Source organism: Aulostomus chinensis, chromosome 23 (assembly GCF_037954235.1).
Source record: "Aulostomus chinensis isolate RoL2024-O1b breed Wild chromosome 23, RoL_Achi_v1.0, whole genome shotgun sequence".
NCBI lineage: Eukaryota > Metazoa > Chordata > Actinopteri > Syngnathiformes > Aulostomidae > Aulostomus > Aulostomus chinensis.
Window position 1 is genome coordinate 19,408,819 of NC_141342.1, and position 23,830 is coordinate 19,432,648.

General features: G+C 42.6%; 1 protein-coding gene across 3 annotated transcripts in view; it reads left to right on the forward strand.

The window, feature by feature from the left end:
- sema4gb (sema domain, immunoglobulin domain (Ig), transmembrane domain (TM) and short cytoplasmic domain, (semaphorin) 4Gb) overlaps nucleotides 1-23,830 on the forward strand; it is a 39,110-nt gene that overhangs the window by 615 nt on the left and 14,665 nt on the right. For 2 of the 3 annotated variants that reach the window (XR_015111683.1, XM_086196467.1), the window contains exons 2-9: nucleotides 5,900-6,151; nucleotides 17,997-18,145; nucleotides 18,552-18,614; nucleotides 18,857-18,955; nucleotides 19,038-19,131; nucleotides 19,920-20,033; nucleotides 20,262-20,416; nucleotides 23,103-23,278. Coding sequence is in view for 2 of the 3 variants with exons in the window: in XM_086196467.1 (XP_086052593.1) it covers nucleotides 6,019-6,151; nucleotides 17,997-18,145; nucleotides 18,552-18,614; nucleotides 18,857-18,955; nucleotides 19,038-19,131; nucleotides 19,920-20,033; nucleotides 20,262-20,416; nucleotides 23,103-23,278 (983 nt within the window). In the remaining variant the exon portion in view is untranslated. Of the gene's footprint in view, nucleotides 1-1,063; nucleotides 1,155-5,899; nucleotides 6,152-17,996; nucleotides 18,146-18,551; nucleotides 18,615-18,856; nucleotides 18,956-19,037; nucleotides 19,132-19,919; nucleotides 20,034-20,261; nucleotides 20,417-23,102; nucleotides 23,279-23,830 lie in introns of those variants that run through there. The other variant, XM_086196468.1, reaches the window with a different exon arrangement.

A 23,830-nucleotide genomic window follows, 5' to 3' on the forward strand; every position in this document is an offset into this window, starting at 1 on the left:
GCTGTTTGTCATGACAGACAGGACATTTCTAATAATTATAATAATGATAATGAACAATTTTAATGTTCCCTTGCATTATTTTTTTTTAGCATAGGATGCATATGAGACAAAAGATTGAATGATGCATTTAATTAAAAAAAATATTTTAACATGAACAGAGTAGCAGATGTAGCATTGTAACTAACAATACACTGCCCACACAAGCTTTGCACACAGGCGATGAACTGCCATGTTGATACTATTTTGCTTAATAAATTAGAAGTGAATTAAGTCATTAAGCAGAGAAGAAAAAATGTTGAGATAACGATAGAAAGCAACTAGATATCGCAAGAAACGGAGCGTTAACGCTAGGCTGAACTGATCTTCTGTGGTTTTGTCATTGTTTTAACTTTACAGGAATACTATTTGAATTGATTAACATCCTTAAATGTTTATTTTTTAAGTTAAGGTAGAGACATTTTAACACATCATTAAAACCTGTTGCTAGTCAGGGATGTGCTAACGTTTCCTGTTAGCTGACTTCTCCCTTTGCCTCCTGACTGCGTTGATCCTGGTAGAACCAGGTTCCCAACTCATCTTCTGTGGTTTTGTCATTGTTTTAACTTTATAGGAATATTATTTGAATTGTTTAACATCCTTAAAAGTTTCTTTTTTTAAGTTAAGATATAAACATTTACTTTAAGACATCATTAAAACCTGTCACTACTCAGGGATGTGCTAACGTTTCCTGTTAGCCGGGTTCTCGCATTGCCTCCTGGCTGCGTTGGTCCTGGTAGAAGGTAAAACATGTTCCCAAATGTATGTGTTTCATATTTGTTAAAAACTTAAGTTTTTTTTTTAAAGAAATTACAAGTGAGTGAACTCATTAATTCAAGAAGACAAAAAATAAGATAAGGAGAGAAAGCAACCAGAGCTCACCAGAAACAGAGCGTTATCGCAAGGCTGAACTTATCTTCTGCAGTTTTGACATTGTTTTAACTTTACAGGAATACTATTTGAATTGATAACATCCTTCAAATGTTTATTTTTTAAGTTAAGATAGAAACATTTACTTTAAGACATCATTAAAACCTGTCACTACTCAGGGATGTGCTAACGTTTCCTGTTAGCCGGGTTCCCGCATTTCCTCCTGGCTGCGTTGATCCTGGTAGAAGGTAAAACATGTTCCCACGTGTATGTGTTTCATATTTGTTTCAAACTTAAGTTTTTTTTAAAGAAATTACAAGTGAGTGAACTCATTAATTCAAGAAGACAAAAAATAAGATAAGGAGAGAAAGCAACCAGAGCTCACCAGAAACAGAGCGTTATTGCAAGGCTGAACTTATCTTCTGCAGTTTTGACATTGTTTTAACTTTACAGGAATACTATTTGAATTGATAACATCCTTCAAATGTTTATTTTTTAAGTTAAGATAGAAACATTTACTTTAAGACATCATTAAAACCAGTCGCTAGTCAGGGATGTGCTAATGTTTCCTGTTAGCCGGGATCTCCCTTTGCCTCCTGACTGCGTTGATCCTGGTAGAAAGTAAAACATGTTCCCAACTCATCTTCTGTGGATTTGTCATTGTTTTAGCATCATAGGAATATTATTTGAATTGTTTAACATCCTTAAAATGTTTCTTTTTTTTAAGTTAAGATAGAAACATTTACTTTAAGACATCATTATAACCTGTTGCTAGTCAGGGATGTGCTAACATTTCCTGTTAGCCGGGTCCTCTCTTTTCCTCCTGACTGCGTTGATCCTGGTAGAAAGTAAAACATGTTCCCACATGTTGTGTGTTAATTATTTGTTCCAAACTTAAGCAGTGATCATCTCAAGGGAGAGGAGAGTGCAAATGTAAGTAGAATGGAAAAATAATGAGACGGAGGGCGAGTAACATGCTCATTAAGCTTATTAAAAATTGCCATTTGTCTGGTTTTAATTAGACAACTGTACAAAAAAAATCTGTATTTGATAATTAGTTAGATAAATTCTTGATTAGATTGGTGCAGGATGATGATTTTAAACCAGCATACATCCATTTGAATGCCAAGTAAATATCCTTCTTTCTGGGGTGGTGTGGTGGAACGTGGATCCAAATGCAGAAAAAGCAAGCAGGCAGGAAATGAGCTTGATATCTTTTTAATTATTCATAATAATTAAAAAAGAACTCAACAGAAAGAACGTACAAGACTGGGCTCAAATGTGGATGGGCTAAACATTAGAGTTGAGCAAAGGATATGAAGAAGAAGAAACGCAAAGTTTTAATTTTTCATTTAAAATGAATTGAAACGATGTGAATGACACACTTATTGTTGATGGAAATCTCATACCGTTCCAACTTCAGGTTGTAATCTCATTTATAGTTCATCGCTACAATATCTCGCATTGGCTTTTAATAGAGGAAGATAGAAGTGAAGGTATCCTACCAAACGTAGGTAATCTCTTATCAATACAATATATTTATTCTATATATTGATGTTGGCTAATGGCTTGAGCACAAACCTAATCAATATGATTGACAGACAAAAGGAAGAAAGAGAATTGCTACCTGCTTTATTGATTTTTCTGCAGATGTGTCAGACTACATGTTTTGCTTATTATTCTGTCCCCCTAGAGAGACGCAGACACTGGAAAGCGCTTCTTTTCTATGAGGGCGATAATGGCGTCTTTGAGGACTTTTTGTGACAACGAGAGTGCAGTTGTCTTTGAAATAGGACAAAATGTTGGTGTCTGGCTGTTATTTAATTCTAATCCTGACGTTTCCCATCATACATAACACACTGGGCGTGGCAATAGAAAGGTGTTTACTTTTCCCTCCCGTGGTTTCCGTGCTTTCGTCGGACGGGCAACACCACGCTGTCAACACCACGCCAGTTCCTGTTGTACGGCACACACAACACAAATGCAGATGAGTTGAGACAATGATGGTTTTGCTCCATGAGGGCTGCAGCTGACGAAACCACACCAAAGGTCTTTGCGCCAGCATGCCTTCTTTGTTTGGATGATCTGCTGTCGTCTGTTTTGTCACAGTTTTATATGTTGTGTAGATGTTCAGGACAACCAAACAGGTGCACAGGTGTTTCACACGGACTTTGCGACGCAACCTTTTGAGAGTCTCCTCCGTCTTGTAGTGTTGTAGGTGCTTGAGTTGTTCCCTCCAGCCCTGCAAGTCAGTCCTTTACCTACCATTGAAATGAAAGTTCAGCAAGTACCAGCAGGAACATCAAAACCAAACTTGAAATTTAAATAGATGCTCCCTTCAGATGAAATGTGCTCGGGCAAGAGACGATAATTGTCCCCACAGAGTTTAAAGGTTTTGCTGTAGTTTACATATTAATTGGGGCAAGTTTGTTGCCCTGTCTGGGAAGGATAAGACTTAGGAAGTCTTTTATAGACAACAATTAAGGTTTTGCTCCTCTTCTGCTGATCTGAGGAAGGCTGCAGATGATCACACACCTTCATTTGATTGTGAACTCGCCAGCTGCTTCGTTTTTACCTGGCAGTGAAGAACAGTATTGACTTCAGACTGAATTTTTTTTTTTTTCGTCCCAGATTAATATTTGGTGCAGCTGAGGCCAACATCTGACCTCTTCACACTTTGGCCTCATGTGGCCCAGACAACACTCACTAATACTGTAGCTGAGATGAGAGGGTCCCAGATTAGGCCCAAACATGCCTGCTATCATCATCTCCTGCCAGGTGAGAGAGGGTAACAGTTAGTAAGTAGCTCCATAAATGCATGACTTTTTTTTTAATGCTGTTATAGATATTTTTTCAAAACATCTGTCTCCTGGTCATGGTGGGAGGTCTTGTTCCCCATTGACCCCTAGAGCTGTGCAGTCGTGAGTTTAAGCCCCTGGTATGGCCACCCAGGCTGGACGGATCATAAGGTAGAGACCAGGCAGAGAATGACCCACCACTGGTTAGCTGTGAAGCTTCCAATCCTCTTCTGTAAAATATCCCTTCAACAGAATCACTGTTGGTATCTTCACATTTGACCAATCAGTGACTGCTACTGGACGGCTGTATGATTAATCATATGTTTTTGCCATTTGACATGCTATATATTAGTAGATATACAGTATGTGCTGATACAAATCTCAATCCCAGAAGTGACATAAATTGTGTATACTAAGTTAGTTAGCATAGCAGTGGTGGGTTTGCACAAGAAAAGTGTGAAAATGACTTGGAGCTCTAGGACATCCAGTAGGTGAGGATAAAAAAGGATGGAGAGGCGACCCCTGCTCAATCACTCTGACTCTTACCCATCTCATCTCTCAACGTGTAATCGTAAAGGTCAGGTCGCTGTCAAAGCTTAGCATCCGAATTGCTAACACAGAGGTCATTAGCCTCATTGGGCTTCATGCTGCTAGTTATTACCGCTGGCGGCGGAGGAGCCTAAGCTGGGAATTCTTTACCGTCATCTTGCTGCAGAGTGGGATTCACAGTATTGACCCTTTGATCAGTGACGGAGACAGAGAACGGGCAGCCAGGCGGAGATTGAGTTGATGGCACGGGGCCTAATCTCTAGATTATCCGTCATGCTGCTCTAGTGTGCTCACAGCTAATTAAGAGGTGGAGCAGCGTGTTGTAACATCACAGTGGTGCATTATTTAGCTGCCAGAACTTTTTACCTGCTCTTTGATAACAACCCCCTAGCCCTTCACTTTGGCTAATTGCTGCTAATCAGAGACTGACGATGCATATCAGTAAGTAATTTTTGACTCTTGATGTCAGATTGGCAGGTTGATACACACCCTTGCTCTCTCTTAATGTCTATTTCAAAGAGAAGATAACAAATGTGAGAATTGGGATGCATTCATAACCTGTCTTCGGTGTTTTCCTACAAACCTAGTGTTTGCAACTTTATAAAGCAAGTTGGAATTATATTCTGAGTGGTTGGACTGATTTAATTTTATGTTACTACTTCCAAAAAACTATAATTTGGTTTTCAAAAGCTCACTGTTGGTGTCTTGAATTCATAAAGATGTTTTTTTTTCCCCTCCTCCTGCAGGAATGAGTGTGACCAGTTCGCATATTCATCTGAACTTCTTCAGGCTAGCGCTGAACCAGATGTTTTCTGATTTCTTTGTTTTTAGCTTAAATCAAAGTAATATTATTAATTATGATCACTTAAAGATAAAAAGTCACATGACCATCCTCTGTATAAGGAGGTGGAGGGAGCGCTGGATGGGTGACCTCGTTGCGTTGAGAGTCATGTTCGAGGCTACTGAGTGGAGGAAGCTGTTCAAAGCTGTTACGCGGTGGTTTTGACTGGCAATGTGGATGGATGTGTGTGTGGGAATACTGTGTAGCTGCAGCAGGATTTGTTTGTTGCAGGCGTTGAGTGTTAGAACAATTTCTCATTCTAACACAAAGTAAACTTTTCTTGGACCTAACCAAATATTTTTGTTTCTAAACGTAACCAGACTGAGTTAAAATGTTTCCTGTATGTAAGGGTTGGAGGACTAGTTCTTGTTCTGATCCAGCGGATTTGAAAAGTCTTCCTAACAGTTTCTTTGGAGGATACAAAATGTTCTGTCTGACTCATGGATGCCGTCTCATTCAAATGCCCCATCCACATTGAAAAAAGTGAAGTTTTTGCCTTTGACTTTGGATGCAAATGATGTCACAGTTGACTAAGTGCGCCACACTTTCAGCATGACGTCTCCTGTCAGCATGTCAGTGGTAAAAATAAACTGTGTGTGGGTGGACTTCGACATGCATGGTTGCTCAATATCATTATGTTGCAATTGTTTTGAGGTTGCTGGTCAGGGTTGTTCAACACAAACACATGGGAGGATATGGCCCAGGTTGAAAAATACTAGAACGCCTCGTGAAGACCCCAGCCACGAGTCGATTTGTGTAACAGTTCCTCTGTTAGTTTCAAACATGGTTCTTTTTCTCTGCACAGACTGAACGTGTCCTGAGCTGGAGGATTGTCACGGCTCTGCTTGCTGCTGGGCTTCCTGGATTTGGAGCGCCAAACAAACCGCGTGCAATCAAGACTGGAACCAGAACTGGGTGTTAAACATGGGAGACCAGCGATCAGTCCAGCCCCTCTTGTTCCTGCTGATCCTTACGGTGGCACCGCAGATGTGGGCCTTCCCTTTCAGTCCGTCCCTGGATCTGGATGTCACCCCCAGGACGACTGTGTTCTACAAAGGTGAGGGGCAAACCAAACTCCAGCTAAACCTACATCTCACTGCCCTTATTCGAAGATGCTGCTCCTTCCCCCCTCCCAGTAAAAGAAGTGGCACAGTTTTAAGAAGACAGCTTCGAGTTATTAATCGCCTCTCTCAAGCCCTGTCCTAGATCACACTGCTCAGCAAACACCTTTAATGAAACAATAGACTGGACACTGCCATAAAAGAAGACCTGATTAGTGTCCAGGCAGGAAATACCGCTGATTAAGTATATTTTCCCTCAGACTTGCTATCACCCACTATCAGCATCTCTGCCTTCCTCCCCTCCTCCCCTCACTTCCCTCCAACTCACCTTTCCCCTCCCTCTCTCCTCACTCGCTGCGGCAGAGGCTACCACTGCAGCTACAGTGAGGAGGGAACTCCAGACCGACCGGATAGCTGTGCTCCTCTTACCTCCGCTGCACCCCTCTCCCCCTCCAGTCCTCAGAGGATGAGTATTATTAGAGAACAGGGCCTGGCGAGCTCTCCAGTGCAACGTCAAGAGCTGTTGCAGTATGAGATGATGTTTCAGAGATGAGGACATGCGCTCCTTTATCATGAGTGTTAAGAGAGACGAGCACAGGAAGAGAGACCTCTTCTTGCAAATTTGCATCTCTACACTGCATCTTTTTGATAAAATATGAGAGTTACTTTTGGGGAGAGGGGACTTTGGGGCAGCATGGCTCAGAGGTGGAGTGGCTGTCTAGCAACCAAAGGGTCGCTGGTTTGATCCTCACTTCCCCCGGTGCTCCTGATGGCCCTGTGATTGGCCCCTCACCCAATGTCAGCTGGGATAGGCTCAAGCCCCCCCCCCCCCCCCCCCCACACACACACACACACACACACAACCCTTAATGGATATGCAGTATAGAAAATGGATGGAGGGATAAAAAGTGAATGTTTTGTGAGTTCAAGGGAATTCTGTGAATATTTCACCTTTGCACTAAAAACTACACAAATACTTATGACACAGCGGTTTCCACTGCAACTCTAGATTGATAATATCAATTCATATCAACCAAATAAAAAGAAAACCTCATTGTCTATGGCAAAGTCATCATGTATAATGCGCAAAGCCTAATTAAATAAGTTTGCAGGGGCATCATGAACATGAATAGTTTAATTTATGGTAACAGCAGATTGTAGCTCGCCACTGGACAAGAACAAGAACCTCCGAGCTAGCGAGCTTGGAGCATCGCGCAAAGTGGAAATGGCAAGTTTTGGCTAATAATTTGATCATGCAAGAAAGCAGGTCTGCCTGGTTATTTCGTTTAAGAGCTGCAACAATGAATGGATTGATTGATCAGAAGGAAATGAATTGCTCTTTTTTTCCAGCAAAATTGTCAGTCCAACATTTGCTGGTTTCAGACACAGGGATCTTTTTCTGTCATTTCAGCCATTTGAACATGTAACTTTCAGTGTCAGTCACTGCTACATCCTGGGCATTTGAACTAAGGGTTTCTTTATGCTGTTTTTCTTGTCCATCCATTTTCTATACCGCTTACCTGTTAAGGGTTGCGGGGGGGGGGGGGGGTGGAGCCTATCCCAGCTGACATTGGGCCAGAGGAACGGTTCACCCTGGATGGGTCGCCAGTCCGTCGCAGGGCCATCAGGAGCAACTAGGGGTTTAAGTATCTTGCTCAAGGATACTTGGACATGGTCACCGGGGGAAGTGAGGATCGAACCAGCGACCTGATGACTTTAACCTGAATAAGGTTGTAGTAAGAAATACTCAAATATTGAGTATTCTGGATTTATCTGCGTTTTTGAAGTGGGTTGTAGACGTGTATAATCATACTCCTGCTTGAAGTTTGGCAGCGTTTTGCAACACGTACATCGGTCAAACTGCTATATGGCATTGCTCTAGCTTCCAGCAAGTGTCTGTAAGCACACAAGAAAGCACTCAAAATACTGCAGCAGCAACATGACTCAACAGTTATAGGTGGAAGTCACTGTGCAAGCAACACATGAAGAACTTTATTGAAAGGTCATATTTAGAAGAAAGCCAAACGTCTGAATATTACAATCCATGTAAACATGGTTTTCATGCCTCTGGCTATTTATTTACACATCTCAGCCTCTCTCATTATAAATCATGTGTTTTCTGCTCAGTGTGGGCGCCTTTCTGTGCTGCAGCCACAGTCAGTCTGTCATCCCAGATTTCATTTTACTTCTTGCCCTCATAGACACTTGTCCTTGACCTACTTTCTAATCATTAGGGAAAGCATGGGAGAGTGCAGGATGTTCATGTGTGTTTCATCTCCGTGTGTGTGTGTGTGTTACTGAGGACCCGAGTGTGTGTGAGTGTGGGCACGTGTGTGTCTTCTAGCTGTATGGGTGCACGTGTGTGTGCGTGGATAGGTGTTTTTGGACATGCTTGTAACATCTGCAACTCCTGTCACTTTCCCTGTGGTGACACATGTCACTGGGGGTGGGGGGGGCTGTACCTGGTAGAGATGACATGTCTGCCTGGGGGGAGCTGTGCGGTATTTGGGAATGAGATTTCTGAAATGTGTGGGCGTAGCTACCTCAATTGTATCGCCACCGAAGGGAGACGGCGTGGGAGGATTTATAATATGTTTCTCAGCTGGGGTGAGGGGGTGCTCGTTAATTTGCAGCAGGCTGTACAGATGGCCTGCATGAGTGGGAGCACAAGGACGTGCTGCATCACGGTGTCGGATTCATCAGAAGGAAAATGTCACAAGATTTCTCTCCTGTTGGAAATCTCAGGGGAAAGGCGCGTTAGAGAGCCCAGCACTGAAGAAAACCCAAAATGTGAGCTCACATACTTTCAAGAGGAACTATTGTGCCCATTTTGAATTTTACATGCTTATTCTGGGACCTCTCTAAACTCAATTTGCATGAATCAAAGTTCTGTCAAAATCCTCCTTATTCTTCCACTGGCTTCTCAATCATCCCTTCTTTGAAATAAGTCATTTTTTTTCCTGTCTCTTGAAGTCTGTCCTTGCTAAAACTTTTTGGATCTGCAAAGAAGAGTTTATGATTTGTCAATAAAACTTTTGTATAGGCATGAAATCATTTTAAATCACAAATTTGCTTCTAATAATCCTTTTACAAAGCCCCCGAATGAGCAGAGAGAGAGAAAAATAGAAATATGCTGTGGCACAAGATATAAGTTGTTCCCATGATTTGATTAAATAGTGGCCACTAGTAAATTAAGTGTGAATGTTGTTTCTAATCTCACATTAATTAAAGTGTGAGAACAGTCGTGGCCACTATGTAATCAAATCTGGGGATCACTAATTAGTCAAACTGTGCGAACAAGTCACATCTTTGAGCAAAGAGTGAGCAAAATCCAGAGAATTTTGCAGTCGTCACACAAAACCTTTTGGCTTCAAAGGTTTTTGGAAACTTGAATTCACATTACATCATTTTTAATAACAATTTATTGTATTGGCAGCTTTGTTTTTTTGATTGGAGTTTTGATAGTTTTGCTCTCAGATCAGTTTTCAATTGTGCTATAAAGATACAAAAGTATCAAATTGGCTGCGAACAAAGTTTAAAAAGCTGGATGTCACTTTGAGGGCTGCTTGAAAGTGATAACACGCTCTGAGGTGTAGTAGAAAAGGATGGACTCAGCAGAGGGAATGCTAATCTGCGTCACTTTCCTCGCCTTTGTTTATTTTTGTACACCCGGACGCCGAGTTGTGTTTTGACGCTTACATAATAGAGCGTCATCTCCATTGACTCTCAAGAACTGAGAGATGCTTATATAATGTACATAGAGTTGACAACAGCTGACAGTTCTGACAGTGTCCAAAGACGTTAAGTCAGTCTTTCCTTCCAGCATTTGTTCCCAAATCTTTTGTGAGCACGTGTTTTTGTCACATGTTGTCCGTAGTGAGTCCAGTGGTCTGTGAGTCACCCAGGAAGTTAAAACTGGCAGACCCCCCCCCCTCCACACACACACACACACACACACACACACTCACACTCACACTGGATTTACTATTATCTTGGACCCCACATGGAAGATTGCAAATATGTTTGAGCATGAATGTGCACATTCTGGACACGCCACCTGTGACAGCTCAGTGTTGAGACGTGATCAGCCTGTCAGACCCACAACAAATCCGCCTCAGATTTTCTGAGTCACCCACTGAAACGTCTTCAGTCCTTCAAGAGATAGATGACAAGCGAAACAACTGACAGATAAAGTGACGGGAGCGCTTCAACAGGGGACAGTTTAGGGGGGGAAATACACGCAGACACATCATTTACACAGAGGGGATGTATACAGACGACACTGTACTTGAGTGAGTGAGTGGGATATAACAGGGTTACGCTACAGCAATCCACACAATATTTTATTACATTTATTGGAAAAATTAGTTACAGGAAATGACCCCGATCCAACCAACGTCAAAATTACACTGTGTTGTCTTCACTTGATGTGCAGCAACGTACGTGTGTGTTCTCTAACGCCACCTCAGAGTTCTTTGTGCTCTCCAGGTTCCCCCTAGTTTGTCATAGAACATCAAACCATTTTCAGTGTCCAGAAATCAGTTGGTTAAAACAGGAAAGTCAGATTTAACTGCCTTCCTGTTTCAATACAACAACCTCCAAGTTCTCCGAATTGACTTTACCCGCGCTCACACACACACACACACACACACACACACACACACACACACACACCAGTAGTCTTCGTCGCAGCGCCAGAAGTTGAAGGGGGAAACATTTTCTTTGCATAATATGTGTTCGTTTTTTTAATGTTTCCACCCTGATCGGCCTACTGTTGTTCTCTGAGGAAAGTGGTTTTGACCTCATACCCTCATTGAACAGTGTTCTCTGAACATTTACCCAAACAGGTCTGTGTCAACACACACACACACACACACGCGCGCACATGCTTACAGGGAGACAACAGCAAATAGAAACCAGCCAGCAGGCTGAGAGGCTTCTAGTACACCTCAGCGCTCTGTTGACTTTCCTCATTGATTTTATAGCAAACCTGTGTGTGTGTGTGTGTGTGTGTGTGTGTGTGTGTGTGTGCGCGTGCATGCGCACACACCCATGTGCTATGGGTATAAAACAGTGGCTTTAGGAAAATTCACAATGGGTTTATTGCTAATTTGCACAGTTTCGCCAAAGATCTGATTTGTTTGATGTGTCATGTTCATATTCCCGTTATAACTACAATAACCAATATTTTTTTGTTTAACAATGGAAGAAATGACAGGTGGGAGATCACCTGCTTGTGTAGTTAGTGGTGTTTTAACATCTAGTGCTTGATTAACGTAACTTCTTCAGCTGCTCACCGTTCATCCCCATATTGTAACTCAGTAATTATATAATCTGGTCAAACTCGATCAAGATGTCACTTATTCATCCATCCATCCGTCCATCCATTTTCTTCTGCTTATCCTGTTAAGGGTCATGGGGGGGGGGGGGGGGGGGGGGTGGAGCCTATCCCAGCAGCCTTCAGCTGAGAGGCGGGGTTCACCCTGGACAGGTCACCAGTCCATGGCAGGGCCAACACATAGAGACAGACAACCATTCACACTCACATTCATACCTACGGTCAATTTAGAGTATCAATCAGCCTCGTCCCCTCTTGATGTCTTTGGACTGTGGAGGAAGCTGGAGTACCAGAGAGAACCCACACAGGAACAGGGAGAACATGGAGACTCACACAGAAAGATCCATGCTCCAGCCGGGGCTGGAACCTGGAACCTTCTTGCTGTGAGGTGACAGTGCTGACCACTGCACCACCGTGCGGCCCTACATTAAACATATAAGGTGGAAATAACAAAACATAAAACAGGTGAGAAAAGTAATCAAATTGGTAAAATAATCAGTATAAAAACATTTTGGATGATAGGCAGTGAAACACAAGCTTAAGGAGGTTGCAGTGGCCCTTTGTTGAAGTTCCTCTAATATGGTTTTATGTATGTTCAAGTACTTATATGAGTACTTGAAGGACGAGATTGAGAGCTGTAATTACATTTACTTGCACTTCAACATCTCATACTCATAGAATTTCATGCAGCTGTGAGACCACAGAATGAGGGATGTCAGCTGGTTAAAAAAAAAAAAAAACCTTGCTGACAACACAACATTGCCTGAAACAATAACAACAACAACAACAACAGCGACATCGTGAGACCGAGGTCGCTCTGCGGTGAGGGCCTGGAGGCCGAGGACATTGTGCGCGTCACATTAGTCTTTCTCATCATCATCGGGCTTGTTATGTCATGCCACCTCTATTTTTATAAGATAGAAAGCGAGGTTTTTGCTCCCTCTCAGATGACTCACATGTAGTGTGCACCTTGCACTGCTTTGTTCTGACATTAGTTTGTGCAAAACATTTTTTGTATATGAGGAGGGTTTTTTACCTCTGTGCTATTATGTGTGTGTGTGTGTGTGTGTGTGTGTGTGTGTGTGTGTTCTCAAGGTCTCTGTATGTATTGATTCAGTTGTTATATCTTGTGCACTCCTTTTATGTGGGTGAACCTTTATGTGCATTTATAAAGCGGTTGCCCTGCTGTGTGACTCCCGTAACCCCCCCACCCCCCCACCCCTCAGATGAATTGGCCTCCCTCGGCGTGTCCTGACCTTTGACTGTGATGGAGGAGTTGGTCACTCAGAACTGAGGCTGACTGGCAACGAGAAACTAGACTTACCTGTAGACTTCAATGACACGTGCAGACTTACTCACACCAATGCAGGTTATGAGCAGCACAATCAGCCAGTCGTCATTATTTTTCAGTGCAGCAGGGGGAAGTGCCAGCGTCAGGAGTGGCGAGTAGAAGCAGCAGTGCCATCTGAGCAGCAACCAAACACAGATCAGAATTCTTCCTGCAGCAACTGCTGTATCAAAGTTCCTCGCAAACATCTGTTCTGCTCAGTATTGGCAGTAGAAGAGTAACTGATGATTACGACCTCCAGCTTCCCAGAGCGATATGTGATTGTTTGTGTACTGTGACAGAAACTCTTCAGATCTGACAAATATAAAAAAGAGAATTTATCTTTGAGATGGTTCTTGAGTCGTAGCACAGATGCAAAACTTGAGCTGCAGAAGTGTTGCTGAATTCTGATTTCTTTTGTCTTTGAAATACAAACATAAATGCTGACAGAGACGGCCATGTATATTTAGCTTGAAGCTAATGGTGACTGATGGCTAATAACAGCAATACTGTCTAAAAATGTCAGCTCTCAAGCGCATCGTCTGGTGTAATGTTGAGTAAAACACCAACACTTTAATTGAACCAAGCAGTCGCTGTTGTTAACCCTCTGTATCCATTAGCTTCAAGCTAAATAAAGGTGGCTGTCTCCTCCTGCATTCTGTATTCACACAAAAAATGACGCAATAAGGAAAAAAAATTTTTTACATGGAGATTGCTTTTTTTTAAGGTTGAGACAATTTAGGCAGCGTAATACAACAAAACCTAGGCTATGTCAAACTTACTGTCGCTGGTCAAATCCAAATTCCAGTGTAAAAAAAAACAATCATTTTAAAAGTTGTTTGCTTGTCGTCTTGTGCAAAGTCGTGTCAGAGAAACAGATCAGCATCACCTTGTAGCTACTTCAGCATTATTTTGTTCTGTTGATTTGGCGGCTGGGATGATGGGCCTCCATCTATTTCATTAGTGTAATCAAATATAAGACTTGATCTGCAAAGGAAACCGACAGCACCGCGATGTGGCTCCTTTTTATGTAGAAGGATAAAAATGTTTTTATGGGCTCTCACAAATTTTACAGCCCGCTTTCACTTGGAAGTCCAAACGCATCACTAATGTTGCACAGCTGAACAGGGGTTTTCTCTTTCTGCAGCTCTACCTACCTACTTATCTATCGACCTACCTACCTACCTATCTATCCATCGTACATAAATGCAGTGTTGTTCCTGACTGTCTCGGATGTAATCAGTCTGATAGGCCTGACATAGCCGGTGTGATGGTAACCTCATTACCCAGTGAGAGAACCAGTAAGAAAAAGGAAGCTGGGCAGTTAGAGACCAGTGTGATTCAGTCTCTGGTCTCCACAGCACCACTGTCATCAGCCGGTGTGTACATGTGACAGTCAGACGCGGATTCAGTCATGAGAGAGACGGCGCCTCGCATGTTAAGTTGGGGAAACTCCAGCCAGTATTACACAAGATCAAACACACTTGACACATTGTCATTAAAAGGGTCACTTCACCCAAAAATGAAAATTCAGTCATTATCTACTCACCTTCATGCTGATGGAAGGTGAAGTCCACAAAACACTGCTGATGATTTAGTTTTACCCCAAATGCCTGAAGTGTATTGAGACCAATTTTTCAAGCAAAAACCATAAAATGCCTCCACACATACTCTACACTGTCCTGGAGCCATGACATGCCAGGTTGCAGTGACGCCATGTTTTTAGTGAGGCTAAAAAAACATAGCGTCACGGCGGGAGGCTACAGCGAAGAGTGGCGTCATTCACATCAATAATTTGGGAGATTACAGCAATTTTTTTCCCTGTGAAACTCCAAAAGTGTTTTGTAGATGAAAAACTTCATCCTTTTATCTCCATGAGGATGAGGAGACAATGATGGAATTGTCATTTTTGGGTCAACTATCTCTTCAGTGTCATGGAGAATTGTCAACTTGCATTCTTTCTGATACCAACCCTGTATTTTTTGTCCAATATTAAAGGAATTTCGGATCCAGGTATCAGAATCAAAACAACACAAGTAGAAAATTCAAAGCCAAATCATTTGCGTACTGTATATCAAGACTAAAGTTTCAGTTGGAGCAGTTAAAAGAGGATCCTTTAACTGGTTTGGCAGCTTTGTCAGATTAACTTGAACCTGACAGGAGCAGCAAGTGCTGACGAAGATGAGCGCTCAGGTTCATCTCAACATGAGAGTTTCATTCTGAAGACAACTAGTTTTAACCCTTGAAACCACTAACCTGTAGTCGTATCTCAGGCCTTAAACCATTCCGTGACTTCAGACTGGGACAATTTACGCAGCCTGAACCAAAACTCAAGAGCCATGTGAGATTTAATGTAGCTGATCCAATCCAAACTCCATTTTTAAAAAAACAAGCGTTTTAAATGTTTACTTGTCATCTTGTGTAAAGACATGACAAAGCGTCTGTTCATACTTGAGACAACTCAGCATCATGATGTACTTCATTAGGCATTATGTAGTTCTGTTTATGGAAATCTATTGAAGGTTGGAAGGAGCAGTCGCTGAAGCTCACTGGGTTGTGTTCACCTCAGTTTCACTATTTAAACGTCCCCCAGATCGTGTTGCAGACCCACATAGACCGTATGTAGGACTTCTGCCAGTACACTACAGCGGTATGCTTGTTTCAGTCATTAAGACTTCACCAAATTATGAGCATCTTGATTGAAGGGATTTAAGAACTGGAGTGATGTGCTTGTTACGACCTTGGCAGCAGCATTCTGGATCAGTTGTAGCTGCCTGATAGCTCTCCTCCAGACCTTTGCAGTAATCCGGCCTGCTGGAGATGAACGTATTCTCCAGGTCACGCTGTGACATCAAGTCTATAATCCTCGTGACATTTCTGAGGTGGTAGAAGACAGATTTTTAATGGATTTTCTACCTGTATCAAAATGGACGAGGGTATAAACTGACACGTGCTTTACTGTGTCACCTAGTGTAAAAGCTTCTTCTTGACGAACATGCTTAGCGTGTCTGGCTGGCAGCTTTGGGAGATGAGGGGGGTCACTGGAGTGATTACTGGGAAGACTGTTGGGAATGTAGGGATGGGGGCTCGGGCGAGGTGAGATTTTAGGGCATTCAGCAGGAACGCTGCCCCAGTACTGCCACATCACATCAGCCGTGCTGCCACAACATCATCATCATCAGCGCTGTGTGTTCAAGGGTGTGTGTGTGTGTGTGTGTGTGTGTGTGGGGGGGGGGGGGGGGCGCTTAATGTTGTAAGTGGGCCAAATCCAGGATAGCAATAGCTTAGAAATGAAAGGACGATTTCACTTGGTCATCGTCCTCAGAGTATACAAAAGATTATAAATGATAAACAAAAATAATGGGCCCTGTGCAACACTTAATATCTGAACCCACCTCAGTGCTGTGCCTCAGAAACGGGGGCAGGTTGGAGTGCTGCTGTGAGACGTTGAAAATGAGGACATTGTTTTTATCTCTGCAGAAATGTCCCTCAGTGGCAGTGCAGCGATCAGTTTAGAGCGCTTTGATTTTCACTAAAACTTAAATGCAGATGAAGATTAATGTCTTGTTAAATAAATCTGACAGAGAGAGGAAGAAAACCACACATGCAGACGGAGCAGTGGAAAATATCAGCGATGTTACAGGAGTATGGAGTCAGCAGAGTGCCGACGGGCACATTAATCACATATCCACCTCTTGTCTCCTGTCGTCAGCTCCTACCTCTACTTTCATCCAATGGCAGCGTGGCCGAGCTCCTGGTGGTTGTAAGGTGACTCATATTTGTGGATTATCTCTGGTGTGAGGCAGGAAGCGGGCAGCTCGAAGGGCCAGGAGATCATGGCGTAACTCCTGAAACTGTTGTATCCCACAGTTAATACATACAATAAAACACATAAAGATATGATTGATATCAGTGACTGCCCACGTTTTTTTATGGCTCCAGTTCTGGAAGTGAATTTTTCAGAGAATTCTAAGAGTCTTAATCCTGGAACCAAGCAAACAAAATAATTTTTTTTTTTGAGATAATAACATTAAAATAAAAAAATAGTAAATTGGACTATAAGGCCAAAGTTCAAGCCTAAAAAGTACTTAAGCGCTAGCATTCTTTGAACTAAAGTTTCCTTAGACACTGACTGTTTTTGTGATGGGTAGCTAACTAGCTAACTTGTCATTGACATCAACAAATCCATCCATCCATCCATTTTCTTCCACTTATCCTGTTAAGGGTCACGGGGGGCTGGAGGCTTTCGGGCGAGAGGCAGGGTTCACCCTGGACAGGTCGCCATCGCAGGGCCAACACATAGAGACAGACAACCATTCACACTCACATTCACACCTACGGTCAATTTAGAGTATCAATCAGCCTCGTCCCCTCTTGATGTCTTTGGACTGTGGGAGGAAGCCGGAGTACCAGAGAGAACCCACACAGAGAGAACATGCAGACTCCACACAGAAAGATCCTTTGCCCGAGCCAGGACTCAAACCCGGAACCCTCTTGCTGTGAGGGGACAGTGCTGACCACTGCACCACAGTGCCACTGTCAACAAATACATAATATTAGAATATTGGAACAATACTTTATCCAAAAAGTGCATTTTACCATTCAGGTACTCATAAATACATGTCTTTAGCTTATGAAGATGTTGTTTCCCTGCCGCATTTGTGACTCCAGAATGCTGAAAGAGCTGGGCACATAGTTAGCTTGAAGCTAACAGCGGCTGATGGTTCAAAACAACAAAAACAGCCGATAACAAACTCTCAAGAACTACAGTCAGTGGGTAAAATACTTTTTTGTCTGCAGTTCTGCTTTAAGAATCACAAGCTAAACCGCATTTCTGCTGCTGTGAACTAACAGAGTTGTGGCGGTTACACTTGAGGAGCGTGGGTGGCGCAGAACTTCTCAGTCAAATCCCAAGCTTCTTTCATCAAGGTTGATAAAATAAAAAACCTGAGGCTTCTACAGAGGAAGATAGCATAGTTTCACAATTTCAGGGTAATTCTGCTTGGATTGGAACATTGTGGATAACAAACAAATCCTCTATGGAGAGTATAGATGGGGTATTCACTGCCAGAACCTCACTGTTGAGCGCAAACCAAACACCCAACACTGGAGGATTTGGCCAGTGTTTTTGAAGGAGCCCTTTGTTGTTATAAGGTGTGATTCTGGATCTTGACAGGTCTGCTGGGCAGCAGTCATTTTAACGGCATCTCGAGGAACTACAGCACCCTGCTGCTGGAGGAGCAGTCCAGCCTGCTGTATGTGGGAGGCCGAGGAGTTCTGTATGCACTCAACACTTCCGACATCTCCTCACCTGCAAACCTCTCGGTGAGTGCCAAGATGCCGCAGGCATCTTCGACAGTCAATTAGATACCACAAAGAAACAGCAACCCCCTTTTCACAAGTTTTTCTCTATTTCACAAGTCTTAAAGGAGGACAAACTAATAATAGCCCCAAGCAGATTGAGCAAATCCCATTGTGTCCTTCCAATTTTATGGATATCGGATTAAATGCACCAGGCATTTATTCAAGGGTTACTGAAGAGAGCCAGTCACTCAGTAGCATGTTTAGTTGCGCAGCCAGAAAATCAAATACCCTCTCTTCTATTTATGTTTATCACAAAAGCATGAACACATCTCTCTCTATCTAGTTATAGATCTTTCTATTCATCTATTTTTGCTTCCTCTGCCATTGATCTACCAGAGTCATTTTTATTACCCCCTACTGTTTTCAGATTGACTGGGATGCTTCCCCGGAGCAGAAGAAGCAGTGTCTAAACAAAGGCAGAAACAATCAGGTACCAGGAAACATCTCCACATTTTCATTCAGCCTCTTTGCCTTTTCAGGAATATTGCGATTTGTTGAGTTATTGTTGGAAAACATCAATGATCTGCTTTGATGCGCCTGACAGCAACAAAATGGTAGAAACCGAGAGGTGTAATGTCCTTGATTCGTTATGTGCATAAACAAGCCCAGTTAGGAGTGAGATGGCCTGATGCGCACTCCCTCCTGAAATACCTCCCTGCCTCTCCTCTGCAGACTGAGTGCTACAATCATATCCGCTTCCTGCAGCGCTACAATGAGACTCACCTTTATGTCTGCGGAACAAACGCCTTCAGACCTCTCTGCGCTTATATAGTAAGATCTTGGGATGTAATTTCGGCTTTGAAATTATATTTGATTTTGGCACAAAGTCTTTTTCTTTTTTTTTCTCTTCCAGGATGCAGAGAGGTTCAGCTTCTCTTCAGGCTTCGAGGACGGCAGAGACAGGTGTCCGTATGACCCGGCCAAGGGATACACTGGCTTTCTTGTAGGTATGCTTCCCAAATTTGCATTTACAGCCCTCTGAATGGACGGTGAAGTCAAAGTATCACTCAGGGATGAAAAGCGCTCTGTGTTTCATTGCTCAGAATAAAACCAGTACTGAAAGGCAAGTCAGAAACAGTTGGTCCATCAGCGGATACGAACAAATCAGAAAAGGGGGCAGGCAGGTGGGAACTAGAAACAGTCAGACTCGTTCCGACCAAGGTGACTGGCGAACTCTGCAAATTGAAGCTAAACATTTTGGTTTACATAGCTCATAAAAATGTTGGAGACCACTGACAGGACAGCCAATTTGTTCCTATTTTTAGTATGTAGTTAGAAGACAAACACCAGACTGTTTAGTTAAGACGACACTACCTGATCATCCTGAAAGATTTCAGAGTGATGATTCCTGAGACTCTGGATCTGTCAGGAAACTGTGATCAAACTTTGGAAAACAAACCGACATGGAGGCAGACAGCTACAAATAAACCGGTTGCACTTGTGTTTGCAATGCTTTGCATAGAAAAGCAGAAAAATAGAACAAAATGTAGATGAAGTCTCAGCAGAAGAGAGAATGAATATTACTGACTTATTTAGCTGGCGCTAGCTACTGCAGCAAGCTAAAATGCCTGATATCCAGCTGCCGACACTTCCTGGTCAGCTCCCTCGTGTCACAACCTCACCTGTCTGGGATGATGGACACCAAGATTTCTGCCGCTATGTCCGTCTCTCATCAGCCCCCTTCTCTTTTTTTTTTCCAATCCTCTACTGATACATCATGTGATCTGTCAATCAGATGGCGAGATGTTCACGGCCTCCCAGTACGAGTTCCGCAGCTCTCCAGATGTGCGAAGGAACTTCCCCTTCCCCACGCTCAGGACAGAGGAGGCTCCCACCCGCTGGCTTTTGGGTAATTAAAGCTTGTGTCGAGTTGTTTTATCTCATTAGTTGTTTTCTGTTGCTACAAAAAAAAAGAAGACAAATCAATAAAATAGCAAAACTGTTAGATGAGAAATGTTGCAGTGCAGCTGGCGATTCAATCAGATGTAAACGCTCCATCTTTACTTTCTAAGGAGACAATGGGCTGTTTGTGCATTTATGTGTGTGCTTGTTTGTGTGTGTGTTTGTGTGTGTACAGAGGCAGATTTTGTGGGTTCTGTGCTGCTGAAAGAGAGCATCAACAGCTCGATCGGCGACGATGACAAGCTGTACTTCTTCTTCACGGAGAGGAGCCAAGAGCAGATCGTCTACCCGAGCCAGACCAAAGTGTCCAGAATTGCCCGAGTCTGCAAGGTCAGTGGGCGGAGCTAACCTTCCATGAACCTCAGTCATACTAATTGACCATTTAAGGAGATTCACACTAGTGCGAAAGCCCATTTCCCTCCAGGGACACAAAAAGGTAAAAACTTGATAGTAAAACAGTACAATGGTAAGTCATAATTTTAACAATTCAGATATACAGTCTAAAATAAAAAGTTATTATTATGACATTAAGATGTCCTATTAAAAACATTCAAAATAATGCCATACATTTTTTTGATTATCAGATATAAAGGTAAGAGATAATCTATACATGTGAGATGAAAGGTCACAGTTATGATTAGGAGTCATTTATGAGAATAAAAGTCTAAATAATGTAATAAAGGTCATGATTACGAGATGCAAAGTCAGGAATGGGCTTCCATACTTTGATAGAGATAAGAAGAGGAATAAAGTCATTATGTGTCCCAAAGAACCATTGCCATCGAGACGTTTTCCTCGTCCTGCTGTTTCAGCGCTGATGAACATGCAGTTTAGAGTCTCTAATCTTTGTGTCTTTGCTGATGACGACTCGTTCTGTGCCACTGTTGCCAGGCAAACTACGAGTCCACCAACCTCCACCTCCGATGGCAGACCCCCCCCCCCCTTTCCCTCTCTCTTTATGGCCACACACACACACACCCCCCCCCGCTCTCCCTCTCCTCCTTTTCTTTTTTCCTCTCACCTCATTTCACATGCAATCAGCATCTCTGGTCTAGACGGCAAACTCAACAACCATTCTTAGAGGTCTTTCTTTCCTCACTCACGGTAGACACAAACAAGCTTTGTTTATTTTTTTTTTTTTTAATCAAATCATCTCTTTGACTGTTCTCACTCCCATATTCTCCAACAGTTTTTATCCAAACAAAGTAATTTCTGGAAATAAGGTCTGGGCTGCTCATCATCGGGGCTGTCGGAGCAGCCGAGAGTGTAATAAGTCAGTCTGAACTAGGCCACAGCAGCACATGCAGATGTCGATGGTCCCCCGTTCAGCCCTGGCGGCTGCTCTGGTTGGGGGCAGATACTCAGATAGCGGAAACACTGGCAGGAGCCTCTGGTCTGAAACCACTGAAGACTTGCCATCTCTGTGCTGCCTAACTAGTTGTCCTCTGCTGTTTCCTTCAGCGACTGTGACCTCTTTTTTTACAGAGAGGGCTGTAAATGAGATGAAAACAAGGTCTTTTCAGCAGCATGAAGCCGCGTCTGGCTGAAACCACTCAGGCTTCAGTCAGATATCATCTTGTCAAGGTCTAATGTCCCCTCTGGGTCATCTTTACAGTGCACCGCCTGGATTATTCTGGTTGTATTCTCTCAGATTTAAACGATAATGGTGGTATTTTACGACCTGGGTCCAGTTTTCCTACAAGGACGATATGACTGACAGGAACCAGAGTTAATTGGAATTCTTCCACTCTTTAGGGAGAACTGTATGACTGTTACCAGCATATCGGAAAACTGCCTATCCATTCTTATTCCTTTCCCACCTCACAAGCTAATAAAAGCCGATTGATCCTGTTCTCATTGCATGTGGACGATTAGTTACCTTTATGGGTTTTTTTTTTTCCTGGTGTGTCTCAATGACATCACACCAGAATGAAGTCAAAAAAAAAAAAATGCCAGTATCATCACCTTGCATTCACTTTCCATGTTTCAGTGATTGTGATCTCGCACAAATTTAGGGAAAAAAATCCCTTAATTTTTTTCTCTCGTTTCAATACAAACGCATAGGAAACTGCAAGGCACTCTGTGAACGCAATGTAAAAAAATAGATTAAAAAATAGAGTGTTATTTTGAGCTGTCAGACTGGTCTGCCCAAATATTGAATGGGTTCTTCCTTGGCTGGTGCAGCACCACCTCCACTTAGTCTGGGGAAATTCGGCCTCACAGATTTTACTTAATCCTGCTAAAGACAGCTAAACCCCACCAGGACGGTTCCCTCCTTTGCAGGAGTAAATAGGCCTCAAGTTGAAAACTTTTTTTGGTCATGACAGCCAGGCGATCCCAGGATTGACGGAGTTTGTCTGTGTTTGTCTGTCAATGCACCACAGTTGCTCACACTAACTTGGCATCAGTCTCCAATAGGAATTATTTATGTTTTCTCACTAGCATCCATCTGCTTTACCTCGCTTCTAAACTATCTGTCAAGATGTTTGTGAAAAGAGTGATGGGTTTTTCTGCATTCCCTCCATTTGTTTTTCTTTTATAACAGAAATTAAGACAGCATTGTTGATGGAGGTATTCCTGGAGCAGTTTTTTTTTTCTTTTAAATTTAAGATACATTTCGCATGGGAATCTGAAGCCGACAGAGCAGTTTAATGAGCGACAGATGCCTACACAAGACACTTAAATGAAGAAAGATGAAATGCTGTTATACAGACAAAGGGAGAAGACTCGCTTCTAAATGAAGTCTGCCAAATGACTCTTTTAGGAGGAGCAGCTTTGCCTCCCAGTGCTACCAAAATGCAGTTAGAACAAATGTGCTTAAGTAGGCACAGTTGGAGCTAGAACACGGACATTCAGCTCTGCTTTCGCAAGAGCCGTTATGTATCTACTGTATGGTTAAAATAGTACAGGCTTGTTTAATCCTTCCCCTCTTGAAGATGCCCTGTGCTGTTGTTGTTCATGGCTTCATCGCCACTGATGAGTTCAGTAAGCCTTGAATTGTCTCGTCTGTCTGCAGAATGACTGGGGTGGACAGAGGACCCTGCAGAGGAAGTGGACCTCCTTCCTCAAGGCCAGGATGGTGTGTTCAGTTCCAGAGTATGAGCTCCACCTCAACATCCTCCGCAGTGTCTTCGTCCTGCAGGGTCGAGACGCTCAAAGCACCGTTTTCTATGGCGTCTTCGGTCTAGAGTGGTAAGAAATCACATCAAAATCTACTTTTTCTTAACGTTTCGTTTGCTTAACCCCTGAACATAGATGTTTGTGACATTTAGAGGAATATTTCACTTTCTTAGAAGAAGCAGAGTCATTGTTTCTCCTGGGACATGGCACAATAATTGAAGTTTCCCAGTTAGAGTTCCCACGACAACAACTAACAAAAAGAAAAATGAGAATGAGAACAATTTTACTATAAAACTGTCAAATAAAAGTAGAAAGTTCAAGTTTCCCTTTTGAATTGTGGAGCGGAACGGAAGTGTGACATAAAATGAAAAACTGAAGTACAGTAGACCTTCAAGTACCTCAAAATTTTACTTGAGGAAAGTACTTGAGTAAATATGTACTTAGTTGTGTTTTACCACCGCAGATTGATAGCTAAGTAGGCTAGATCGGTAGCACTCCCAAGCTATAGCTAGTAGCAAGGTTAGCATGGAGGGAAACATGAACCCTAACTGTCCAGAAACAAAGAAAACAGTTCGAAAAATAAAACCAATGAACAGATGAAATGCTTTAAACAATGATTTATGA